This window comes from Rhodamnia argentea, chromosome 5 (genome assembly GCF_020921035.1).
Source record: "Rhodamnia argentea isolate NSW1041297 chromosome 5, ASM2092103v1, whole genome shotgun sequence".
NCBI lineage: Eukaryota > Viridiplantae > Streptophyta > Magnoliopsida > Myrtales > Myrtaceae > Rhodamnia > Rhodamnia argentea.
This window is the reverse complement of record NC_063154.1, coordinates 5,765,086-5,777,249: the sequence shown is the minus strand read 5'-3', so window position 1 is coordinate 5,777,249 and position 12,164 is coordinate 5,765,086. Positions and strand designations below refer to the sequence as shown.

Sequence of the window (12,164 nt, the reverse complement as noted above, 5' to 3'; positions counted from 1 at the left end):
GGGTGTGTGTATATATTAGAATGATTTGAGACTTGTTCTCTCATTTGTTTACCTTATAGGATTCAAATCCTTTGAAGCTTGGAAAATGAATTAGCTATCACTGGGACAAGTACACCATGAGTACCACAACTTTCAAAACGTTCACTTAAATATCATAACTTTTAAAAATCGTTCACTTGAGTGTTACAGTAACTTTTCCGGCGAGCCACCTCAACTTTCCGGCGAGCCACGTTAGTTTTTCGGCATGCCACGTCAGCTTTTTCGGCGTCCACGTCAACATGGTACTCAAGTGAACGATTTTTGAAAGTTGTGGCATTTAAGTGAACGTTTTGAAAGTTATGGCACTCAAGTGAACGCCGTACAAAAGTTATGACACTTCTAGTGTATTTTTTCCGCTATCACTTATTTCTTCTATCAAGATAGGAGTTTTCTCTACCAACACTATAACAAAATTATAAAGAGATGTTAGAGATGCATGCAAAAATTGTTCACAATAACGCGCCACAAACGGGACATTTTGAACACAATTCACATGTGCACCGAACAATATCCTCCTTGTGTGTGAGCTCTAGGTTTGGTTCCCTTAATTCAAGTATCCTTCTACATCAATATGAATTAACTTGAATATCCAATGCCCACCTTCATTCCTAATCACTTTCTCCTAACCAAATTATGAAGCTTGTCGTTGTCGGCCAAACTAAATCATGAACGTGGCTTGAAAACCGCATTGGTCACGAGATTCTTTCCTTGAGATATTAACCAATACACATTGGGAGTTAGTCACCAATCAACTATCGATCCCAATACCATTTAGTGGAAACGTGCAAGAGAAGCTCAATACCTTCATTCGAAGAGATGGCCAAGAAAGAGCCCAAGTTCAAGCCCGCTAATATATCCGACTAGATTCTCATCTACTCAAAAACTTAAGTTTTTGAGTAATAGGCCAATTAGACAATTTTAACTACTCCACACTATAACAATTCTCCAATGTTGGATTTTTTCTAACACACTTCACACATGTACTCAACATTTTCACCATGCTTTGTTTATTATGGTTATGCAACATGACTTTCCATAATACAGTTAAAAGAAGTAACACATGATGTATCTTCACATGTATCATATTGGGGATAATTGTCCAAAGAAACGTTACTTCAATTCTAAACTTTCCGGTTTGTCAATTTAGTCCTAAATCTTTTGACCATTTGCTAATGTAGTCTTCCTAGCTAATATGCTTATGGTGATACCCAATCACTAGCGACTATCCTACTTGACACGACCGGTGTTGACATAGACAGTTTTTTTAATTTTTAAAACAAAATATGTTTTTTCCCTTTCTTTTCTTCATTGGATTTCCGGATGGGTGGGGTCTCGGGGGCCCCAAAGATGGCCAGTGACCCTTGCTTGCCATTGGCAAGGGCCAATGCCTCCGCCAAGATCCGGGCACGAGTATCGCGACTCTCACAAGATCTTGGCGAGGCAAGGACAGTGAGGAGGGGGTTGCCGGGACGCCATTGGCCAGAAATTTGATAAAAGAAAAAAAGAAAAAGAAAAGAAAAAGTCAGAAAATTTAAAAAAAAATTGCAAAAATTATGCAAGTATGTCATTTCCCGGCCTAAATTGGCTCGGATTACTACATTAACAAATTGTCAAAAGAATTTAGGACTAAATCAAGAAAATTGAAAAAATTAGAATTGAATTGGCCACCATACAATGAGTTTAGTATTTTTTGGACAATTTTCTCATTCAAATTGTATATCCATCTTTCTCTATACTCTTGGAACTCATAGGTTAGCATACCCAGTCCATGAAATGGAAACTGTGAAAACCCATGTAATCTCAAGATCCCTCACTTTGAGAAGAAGAAGAAAAAAAAAGGACATACCGACTTGTGTTAGCCAAAATAGGTGCACGAATCCTGTGAAGTACATACTTAAAAGTTGGAGAGGTCTCTTTAGACGTACTTTTTACATTTTTCTTCATACTTTTCTTCAGCTCTTAACTCGGACTTGTTTCCATACAGTAGAGACCAATTTTCTTAGGACGGTGGATATAAAATAAAATGTCTCTGTTTGTTGTCCGAATTGCGCCAGTTTTCAGTCAAACCGTTATGAATGGCAAGATCCCCAACTCGAGCAAATTTTGGTTTCTGAATAAAGCTGCCTCATTCATGCGTTAATTTCATGGAGAAAAATAGAGAGATACACTGTCGAATAATGTGAACAACAAGAGCGAGGCGTGACATCTAAGCGAGCTTTGCATGGTTAGGGTTTTTCTTGATCACATTTCCTCCGGGAAACGCTCATGAGAGATTGAATTTTTATGTTGAACTAGGGTGTGCATGGTCCAAGCCGGTCCGGTCCCGGTATGGAACCGGGGACCGGACCATAGTCCTGGTCCCCGTATGGAACCGGGGACCGGACCATAGTCCTGGTCCCCATATTTTCGGGACCAAGGACCGGACCGGGACCAGCGGTCCCGATCCGGGCTGGTCCCGATCCGGTCTCGGTCCCGGCTCAGAGGGACCGCTAACTATTGAAAATCTAGTCAACTTAATAAACTATGCCATGGTAAAAACATAGTGACTCGCTATGACTTTTATGATCGACGAACTTAACCAAAATGTTCGAATTCAATACCAAATCCAGCCATTACATAATAAAAACATTACCAACCGCACTCAAAAAAGCCTGCAGAGAGAAAAGATGACAAAAAACAAGATGGAAAATAAGACTAAAAAGAGAGTCTTGAGGAGGAGAGTGCGACCGTGCAAAGTTGGGAAAAAAATGGGCAGTGGACTTTTATTATTCCGTTTTGTTTTCAAATTTTTTTTTTGCAATTGTATATATTTATATATAAATAATTATATATTATTAGCGGTCCAGGTTCGAGTAGGGTGGGCCGGTCCGGTCCCAATACAAAAACCCTGAGGACCGGACCATCCACCTCAAGGACCGGACCAACCCGGCCGGTCCGGGCCGGTCCCGGGCCGGTCCGGTCTAGTTTGCACACCCCTATGTTGAAGATACCCAAGTGCTCTAAATGATTCAAAACTCAACTGAAACAGAGCGCTCTTTACACGTGAGAGAGCGATACCGAGGAACACACGTTTACTTGTCCATATAAATCATGTGTTGCATTCGTCGAATCCACCCGAAGGGAAAGGACATTAGGTTCCTCGATCTCGATGGCTCACCTACTTCTTCAGAAAACTTGCTGTATCTTCTGCATCTTTGCGATGGCCACCGTTTGCGTATTAGACAGTGCAGTCGCCATGGTAATTAAGCTCCAACCCAGCCATCGTGTATCTGTGATTGCGTTGTGTTTTGCATTTTGCACTGCTTCTGTTTATGAGTTCAAATATTTGATGTAGTGGCTAAACCATGGAGGCGATTTGAGCAACACGAGAAGTGCTCGAGAAGAGATGTTGATCAGCCCGCTGACCGTCCGGGGTTTACAGTTGAGATGGAAGTTCATCGCCGGGAAGGATATATCCGCCACCCCGGCGATAGCCAACGGCTTCGTGTATTTTCCCTCGTGGAACGGCTACTTGTACGCCGTGAACGCGTTCTCCGGCGATTTGATATGGCAGCAAAACCTAAGCGAGTTGACGGGGCTCAGGGGCACCGGGGTTACAGTGAACGTGACAGTCTCGAGGTCAACCCCTACAATAGCCGGACCCCTCCTGATCGTCTCCATTTATGGACCTGCAGTCGTTATCGCCGTAAGCCGATTTGACGGGAGACTAACGTGGTTGACTCGGCTTGATCCCCGGCCTCTAGCAGTAATAACAACCTCTGGAACGGCTTATATGAGGTGGATGGAAATACTAATGCCAGCATAGTAACATGTACCAAAAGAAATTGCAAAGTATCTACACGATAAAAGAAATAGTTACTCTCCTTTTGAACCTGATGATTATGATCTCCTCTTTATGATTGTAGGGGATTCTATGTTGGAGTATCATCACTCGAAGTGACCTTACCTGCGGAGCAATGTTGCACTTTTCGAGGCAGTTTGGCGAAGCTCAGTATTAGGTCAGGAGCAATCATATGGCAGACCTACACAATCCCAGACAACGGCGGTAAGCGTGGCGGCTACTCCGGTGCCGCCATATGGGGAAGCAGTCCCGCGATCGATCCGAGAAGGAGGCTTGTGTACGTAGGCACTGGGAACCTCTACACGGTCCCACAAGCGGTAGCACAATGCCAAGAGAAGCAAAATAACCAAACCACGAAGCCAAGTCAACCCGATCAGTGCATAGGGCCGGGTGTGAACTTCGATTCCATCATGGCATTCGACATCGAATCGGGGAGGATCAGATGGGCGCGACAACTCGGAGGATATGACGTGTTTTACTTTGCTTGCTTGGTGCCAAATAATCCCGACTGTCCTCCCGGACCGAACTTGGATGCGGACTTTGGCGAGGCTCCCATGCTGCTCAGTATATCGGCGAATGGCACCTGGAGAGACATCGTAGCTGCCGTGCAAAAGAGTGGCTTTGCTTGGGCTCTGGACCGAGACACCGGGGACATAGTATGGTTCAAAGTAAGTACGACTGTCGTTCCTTATTTTGCTACATAGGTGATGGATCTTCTTTGCGTTATCGCTCATATGAATAGTCGCCGCCTTAATTCTCGTGTATAATCCTGGAGGCAGCTCGGTATTGTAGTCTCACTCTAATGCAATCTAATGCAATCTAGTGATAAGAAGAAGTCGCCCAACATGATGAAATCGTTCTTCAAAATGTGCAGTTGGCAGGGCCCGGCAGCCTAGAGGGAGGAGGCATATGGGGTGCAGCGACGGACGGACAAAGAATCTACACCAACATCGCCAACAGCAATCGAGTGAGATTCACCCTAGCCCCTTCGACCCAGACTACAACGGCAGGTGCGTGGGTCGCGCTCGACGCAAACACAGGCAACATACTCTGGTCCACAGCGAACCCAAGCAACGAGATCGCATCCGGGCCAGTCTCAGTAGTCAATGGTGTTGTTTTCGCTGGGTCACCTGCTCCTAATGGTCCCTTATACGCGATGGAGGCAATGACGGGGAAGATCTTATGGTCATACAACACGGGAGCAACAGTTTATGGGGGCGTGTCGGCAAGTTACGGGTGCGTCTACCTGGGGAGCGGGTATAGCGTTAGTACGGCAGCGTTCCATCCTACTTGGACACCAGGGACTTCCCTCTACGCGCTCTGTCTGGGATGAGATACCCATCCCGCTTTGGGCAAGGACTAGGTTGTTCCATGCTCAAAAAGTCCATGGATATAGCAGCCAGAAGAAATAAAAGAAGGGCATAGTTGCTTTCAAGTTTCAATTCATCAATCGTAGTAGCATCGGAAGATTTCGGGGGGAAACATAAGGAGAAACACAATACTATCAAGTATCAACTCCACCATGGGAAAATTTAAAAGGCGAAGTGGCCCCATTTACAACTGATACTTGAAGGTTGAAATCTTATCATGCCTTGTAAAATGTTCATAAATTAAATCAGAGTGCTTACAGGGAATACAGACAGAACAATTATCTAAGAAAAGCAGCACATATTTAGGCCCATAGAATAATTAAGCACATTAACCACCCAATCGCTCAGAGAGTTAAAACACCCCTTAAACAGAAAATGATAATGTCCCATGCATTTTCTAGCATCTTGAATGATGACTAACTGGGAGCATGGAATATTGCCAAAGTTGAGAGATCATCATGCCATACCAGATTACCTCCTCCACTCTACTTTGATCAACTTCTCTGGAATTAGTATCACATAAAAATGGTTAATCACAGGATATAAGACAATTCAAAATCGTAGCTCGAAAGTGCGAAACAAATCCTTAGTACTTTTAACCATAAAAGAAGAAGAAAGGTAGTAGGCATAAAACCATGCAGTAAACATATAGATCAACAGATCTTTCCTCGTCAAGCCCAATTGAGCATATTAAACATCAGAGCATTTTGAAAATCGATATCAGATAACATCTAACTGAGCAAAACAATACGGATCCAAGCAAGACTGATAATTGGCTAGTTGGAAGGCCGTAGGTTCTCATAGTGTGATCTCATTGTCATCTATCAAAAGATTTACTACAATGGCTTACAAGTCAAATAACAACTACATTCAATTGATATATAGCTAAAAGATATACAGCTAACATAAATTTCAGCATGAAGTGCAAAATGCATAACCTAAAGAGAGGTAATTCGATATATTACAACTTCATCATTCTTTATGATGAATGTTAGGCATCACAAACAGAATCTATCAGATTTCTGACTAGGCTTCAAGAACTTCATTATTAGAGACCAGCAAAATGGCCCCTTTTCAGTGGAATCTTCCCAAACTTCTTCCAAGAGACTTTTATCTTTTCGTGAGATCATATGTTTTACAAAAGTACTTGAAGTAGTTCTTGCGGGAAAATAGTTTGCTTTTCATCCATATCTTCAGTATAATATGCCAAGTTTAACAGAATCCATCTTACTATTAATTTGACAAAGTTCTATAACTTCAATCAAAAGACTAGTCAAGGGTTGGCCCATTGCATCTGTATTTTGTTTATTTTATTCAAGATACCAAGTACGATATGCAAGAAACTGGCAGTAGATCAACAAATTTCGCTGCTTCTCCGATATCTTGTTACACAAGATGTTTGACACAAATACTTCATGTTATGTAGTCCAAAGATCACGATTGCCTCAGGAAACCCTTTGATTTTAAAAGAATGATTGCTCCTCTTTAATGTATAAAAAGATAACTAGCACATTACAACGTAAAACATGTGTTCACAACTGTTATCGGTTAAGTAAAATAGAAGTTGCATAAGTCAAGTTCTTACCACCAAAATCTCTGGAAGATGTAAGAGATTTATCACTTCTAATTGTTCCTTTGCCAGATGCTTCGACAAGTCTCAGAGCTCTCGGTGAAAATGAACCTACTTCCCCATTGGTGGACGATGGCAATGAATACCGTCTTGCCCCATTCATACCAATCCCACCTTGGGCGAACCTAGGGGAGCTTTGTCCTCTCAGCTTGGCTTTTACAGATTCAGTCGGTGCCATATAGCTGGGCACTCTTGTGGTGGGATGCTTCCCATTCTCTTGTTGGTCAATCTTCGCTGGTAAAGAAGCTCTTCTATGGGTGCTTTTTTCATGCTTGCCATTCATGCTAGCATCCTTCTGTTCAATTGGACCCATTTTTTCTGCAGGATGAGCTTTAACTACAGCCAGATGCTCTTGTAATTCATCAACTTGCACTTCAGAAGCTGCTGCTTTCAAATTTTCTTTCAGTTCAAATTGTGATAGTACTTCAATTTTGGACTCTTGCTCCACCTCAGATGAATGACTGACATCTTGCTGCAGAACTAGAGAGGTTACTGAAGTTCGTTCATTCCCAAGACTTTCGTCCATTTTCTTCTTATTAGCCTTCACCCCATCAGAAACCTCCTTTGAAAAGTCATTAGTCCTTCTCAAATTGAGTTTTAATTTCTCAATCTCATTCTCTGATTTATCATGAACTGAATCTACAATGTGACCAGAAAAATTCCTTGGGTAGCGTTTGGGCTTATTGGATTCCAAAGATAAGCCATTGGAGTCAGTTTTAATGTCTGTACTAGGCAGTCTGCGAACACTTTGCTTGTGGCTACACTGTTCGTTTTCCAGATTTTGATGTTTCGACTGAGGATATGAGTGAGAATTCTCCTTTGGTAGTGAAGAGGCTTCCCAAAAACGAAACTTCGTCCAGCGTTCAAGCCACATATAAGAGGAATTTGGATCTCCGCGACCGTATTGAAGATGAAGAGGGTTTGCAGGGCGAGATGAAGCAAGAAGCTGAGTATAAATGATGATTACAAAGCAATGAGTATCTCGTGTATCCATTCCAGCTTAAAATATCATTCGTGATAAGATATCTAATACCATATACAAGGACAGTCGTTTAGAGCATCGACTAGATAGATGGACACACACATCATATCAAGGCATCATGTAAAGAAACCTACTCATAGGCCAAATTCCAAGAATTTGATGACTGAAGCCATGTTCTCCATTCTTAAAGGAGGTCGTCAACTTTCTTTGCTTAAAATTTCTTATAAGAAGACATATTCTCCCTGTGACTAGTAAAGTTATTCAAAATCAATTGAAGCAGGAAGTTCATAAATCACATAGAAACCCAGATACAGTGTACAAAAATCATTTCAGCAAAGTTATCAAACAAACGTCAACTCCAAGGAATTACACAATCTCCTGGTGCAAAGGAACCATCTATAACAGTGCATGATTTTTGAAGGAACGCAGAAGCAGTGCAATCTTACAGATAAAATCCGAATGCTTGCAATTTAAAGGAAGATCACTCATCTTAAGGGGTAACTCTTCTCACCCAAATTAAGAAAAGCACCCCACACTTGTGCCAATACACACAAATAGAATACATATACAGATCTCACCTTCTGAATGAACACATCCTCAAGCAGCTTATCATGGCCAGTTGCTGAAGGATTGCGCAATTCCCAACCCTATTTAACAGACAAAAAACAAGACCAAAAAAAGTAAGCACAAGTGCAGAAAAGGGGAAACATATGGTGAAATCAGTTAAAATGAAGATGATGCTAGTACTTGGAGTCCAGTGCGGCACTGGTCCATAAAGGAACACAAAGAATGACTCTAAAGATTATGAGAAAAGAGTACGGATTTGACCTCAAAGTAGAAAATTTTCTCACCTGTTTAGCACGAGCTAATTTTTGAATCTTTACAATGCCTCGCACACAGTAAAATGTGGCAATAGCTTGTTTTCTGACCAAGCGGCCACGGATGAATGCTTGCACCCTCACAATAGCTTTGAGTGCTCTAAATGAACGACGAGCCTGGCATGGGCATGGTACACATTTGAACAAAAGGTCGGAATCTCCAAATGACAAAGAAAGAAATTCTAGAAAGCATGAAATGGAGCAGAACTATATGACACGACACATATATCAGTAATGCATCACAAATTCATTCAGCGATATATAGACGGAATGTATACATAGTAATTGATAATTATGGTTTGTGAAGTACTCATTAATCGATCATATCACTTATTGATAAATACAGCTTGTGATTCAAATGTTTGTAATTGATCAAATAAGGCTCATGATTCAAAGCGTTAGAGAAAGACTCGTTACTCAAATATGGCATCATAGTGTATCTGGCATGCACTTGACACGGGCCTTCCTATATCAAAGGAACAACTCACGACAACATCTCATATTGCAAATATTAACAGTAGGATGTATTCAAAGGTAAGAAAAACTCTCCAAATTACTGATTCTTAAATCAAGTTGCATGATTACATAATAGACAAGCTACAAGCAAGTAAAACAAAAATCAGTAGCTCCATAGAAGTTCATAATTTTAACGTTTCCAATGGGTAATTCGGTCCTAGACAATATTAGTTTCACCTATTACAAACTCATTCAATCAACTCCTGCATTTATACACAAACAATGACAGCTTTAAAATATGTATGAAGCACTGCGAAGGATTAGTACTGCAGGGACACAAGCAACTCGGAAATTTTTTCCAGGAGGAAACATATAGCACAAGGAAGATTCTCTAAATAAATTGCAAAGAAAAGGGGAGCCGACATTGTAGTTACAGAAGATTACCAGATAACCTCTAAACACAGCCTGTGCCTTCGTAGCTGCTTGCTGAAGCCTCTCATTTTCAGTATCTTCTGATAAGGCCAAACCATTTGTAAGTGCGTTACCATCTTTGTCAGATGAAAGAATATTAGCATCATTAGGTGCCATAGCATTTGGTCCTTTCCCGAAGTCCGCTTCACTCATAGTATTTGTAACAGAAATAGGCAATGAATTTGAAGGAGTCTCCACAATAATATCAGTTGAGGGTGTCTTAGACAGAACTAAGGCCTCTCCCTTATGTCCAGATTTCTTTCCACAGAAAAGAAGAGACACCATTAGATGATGAAGAATAGCAAACATTAAACAAACAGAGTTGACAGAGTTGCAAAGAATAGCAGATCAAAGAAGCACTATGCTGATAATAAACAAAGAGTGGAAGATACAGAGCACGACAAGAATTTCAATTACCGTTACAAATTTCTTCAATTTAATTAACAGTTAAAGGCACTAGTTGTAAGGCAACTTCGAATGTATAAAGTGAGTGAACCAATCCATTCATTTGGACACGTACAAATAACAGATGTCCAGGGCAAGAACTAGAATCAGCTGATGGAGAGAAAGTATTGCACTGAGAATCTACTTTGTTAATAAGTTTGTCAATACTATAGGCTGCCCCAGTCAGCAGTTCATGATATTTCTCCTGTGCACATGTACAGTAGCCGGTTACAGAAAGACACAAGTTCTCCATAACCTAACCGTTAGATGATAAACCATCTGCACACTGACCACATGCCCTCAGTTGGACACCAATGTTAGGTTTACTCTATGACTATAAGGAGCGGTACAGGAATGGAAGCAACTGAAGCTTCTACAGTTGAACTCATTCGAGAAATGAGATGCTTTAGCTAGGAGCAGCTGTGTGGTTTTTCAAATCTATCACATTCCGAGATAAGAAAAGAGAGCTTGTTTAATTTAAAAGGCATCATACCGAAACATCTTCTCCTTTTGGCAAATGAGACTTTGACAATTTCTTGCCACGGAGTAAGGTCTTCAACCATTTTGCTGGTGTTCTTCCCATTTAGCCAAGAAAGAAAGGAAGTGAATTCTGTGGATATATATAGAACAACCTGCAGAAGAACAAAAGTAACAAAAGTTCACACCCAGAATGCTCCCCGATTGGCAGAACCGATATCCATGACATATCAAATCCATTTCAAACATATGAGCAACTCATTGAAATTCAACCTATATTTAAAGATAATACACTTGTGAACACTAAGAAATCCAAAAATCCAATCAAATTAACGTTCATAACCTCAAAGTCATTTCCTTTTCATCGCTGGGTACGCTCGAGCACACAACATTTCTGTCTCTACACCTATTGTGCTACTACCAACCAGCTCATTAGCTCTATCTACTGACTCGAACATCACCACTCCTCAGCATAACCAACCACCGCATTCTAGAAACAAAGCCACTCCATCCGTAAAACCGCAATCACGCCCTCATTGCACCGACTTCACGAGTCAAAAACTCCACATTGAAACAGGGGTGATCTACTCAAAACAACAAGCACCTTAGACCGACGGATCGAGTTCGCGCACCGTAAGGGGAGCCCCCGAACAGCAAATGCACCTTCAGTAGGAAGACGAGAACGTCGGCGGTTGCTGCTCTCCACGGCGGAGCGATCCACCGGCCGGCACCCTCGCTCGTCGTCGGTCGCCGCTCCTGCAGTGGAACAAACAACGACAACGGAAAGTTTTGGCGGAGAGGAAAGCGACGTTGCAACTTCTAATAATACAAAAATAAAAGCTCATTATTTTTATATTAACGTTATTTGTTAATAGCTCTGACGGCGCCGTTTCGGCGCCATTACATGCGCTTAGCTGTCATGGTAGTAATTAACTAAATGCTTAATTAACTGTACATGCGGTGTCCACGTGGAAGCAGCATCGGTGACTCGTGGGTCGTGGCCCAGACCAAGACAGGGATGGGACTGGGAAGGGAACAGCTGGACCCCACCCCCACCTATACTTTTGATCGTCTGTTGGGCTTGGGCTTTTCAAACGAAGCAATTCTCGGCCCACTATGGGTCTCTCAAATTGAGGCCCATGGATGCTATAAAAGATTGTGCTTCCGTGGGCCTTGGTTCTCCGTCTCTCGGCAAAGGGTCGGCTGAAATTTAATTTAGTAGACTCTTGCCGCTAACCACTCAGCACTTTCTCATGAACCGGGCATCAGCCGGCCGGTGCTCATTGGATTACGTAGGATTCACGCGGAGATTCTCGGCATCGCCGACTATGATGTATATTAAATATATATTTTTATGTATATATAATAAATTATCATGTATATATGTAAATTTCTTCTTCTTCTTCTTCTATTAGGAATTCATTATTAGATTTTTTTTTTGGCTAATTGGGTATATGATAAATTTATATTTTAATCCATAATTTATTGAAAACGTGTAAAATTGACTATATACGTGTCGAAATGGCATGACAGAATGCTGGACTCAAGTATAGTTACTATGTGTAGTGCATTGATC

General features: G+C 41.5%; 2 protein-coding genes across 6 annotated transcripts; one reads left to right on the top strand and one right to left on the bottom strand.

The window, feature by feature from the left end:
* Positions 1 to 3,145: 3,145 nt before the first annotated feature.
* Positions 3,146 to 5,324, top strand: LOC115754535 (polyvinylalcohol dehydrogenase-like). Its single transcript, XM_048279254.1, has 4 exons — positions 3,146 to 3,277; positions 3,374 to 3,816; positions 3,945 to 4,548; positions 4,755 to 5,324. Exons 1-4 carry the CDS (start codon positions 3,188 to 3,190, stop codon positions 5,211 to 5,213), a joined length of 1,596 nt encoding a protein of 531 aa, XP_048135211.1. The 5' UTR covers positions 3,146 to 3,187; the 3' UTR covers positions 5,214 to 5,324.
* A 148-nt stretch (positions 5,325 to 5,472) lies between these two features.
* Positions 5,473 to 11,407, bottom strand: LOC115750876 (protein IQ-DOMAIN 28-like). 5 transcript variants are annotated; one of them, XM_030688510.2, is made up of 7 exons: positions 11,193 to 11,407; positions 10,605 to 10,743; positions 9,641 to 9,925; positions 8,714 to 8,857; positions 8,441 to 8,509; positions 6,836 to 7,826; positions 5,473 to 5,753 (listed from the first exon to the last, which is right to left on the bottom strand). In XM_030688510.2, the coding sequence occupies exons 2-7, from the start codon at positions 10,692 to 10,694 to the stop codon at positions 5,722 to 5,724; spliced, it is 1,611 nt and encodes a 536-aa protein (XP_030544370.2). In that variant the 5' UTR covers positions 10,695 to 10,743; positions 11,193 to 11,407; the 3' UTR covers positions 5,473 to 5,721. The 5 variants fall into 5 exon arrangements, with proteins under 5 accessions (XP_030544370.2, XP_030544363.2, XP_030544394.1 ...); XM_030688503.2 differs by having other exon boundaries at positions 11,208 to 11,407; XM_030688534.2 differs by having other exon boundaries at positions 11,221 to 11,407.
* Between the last annotated feature and the right edge of the window lie 757 nt (positions 11,408 to 12,164).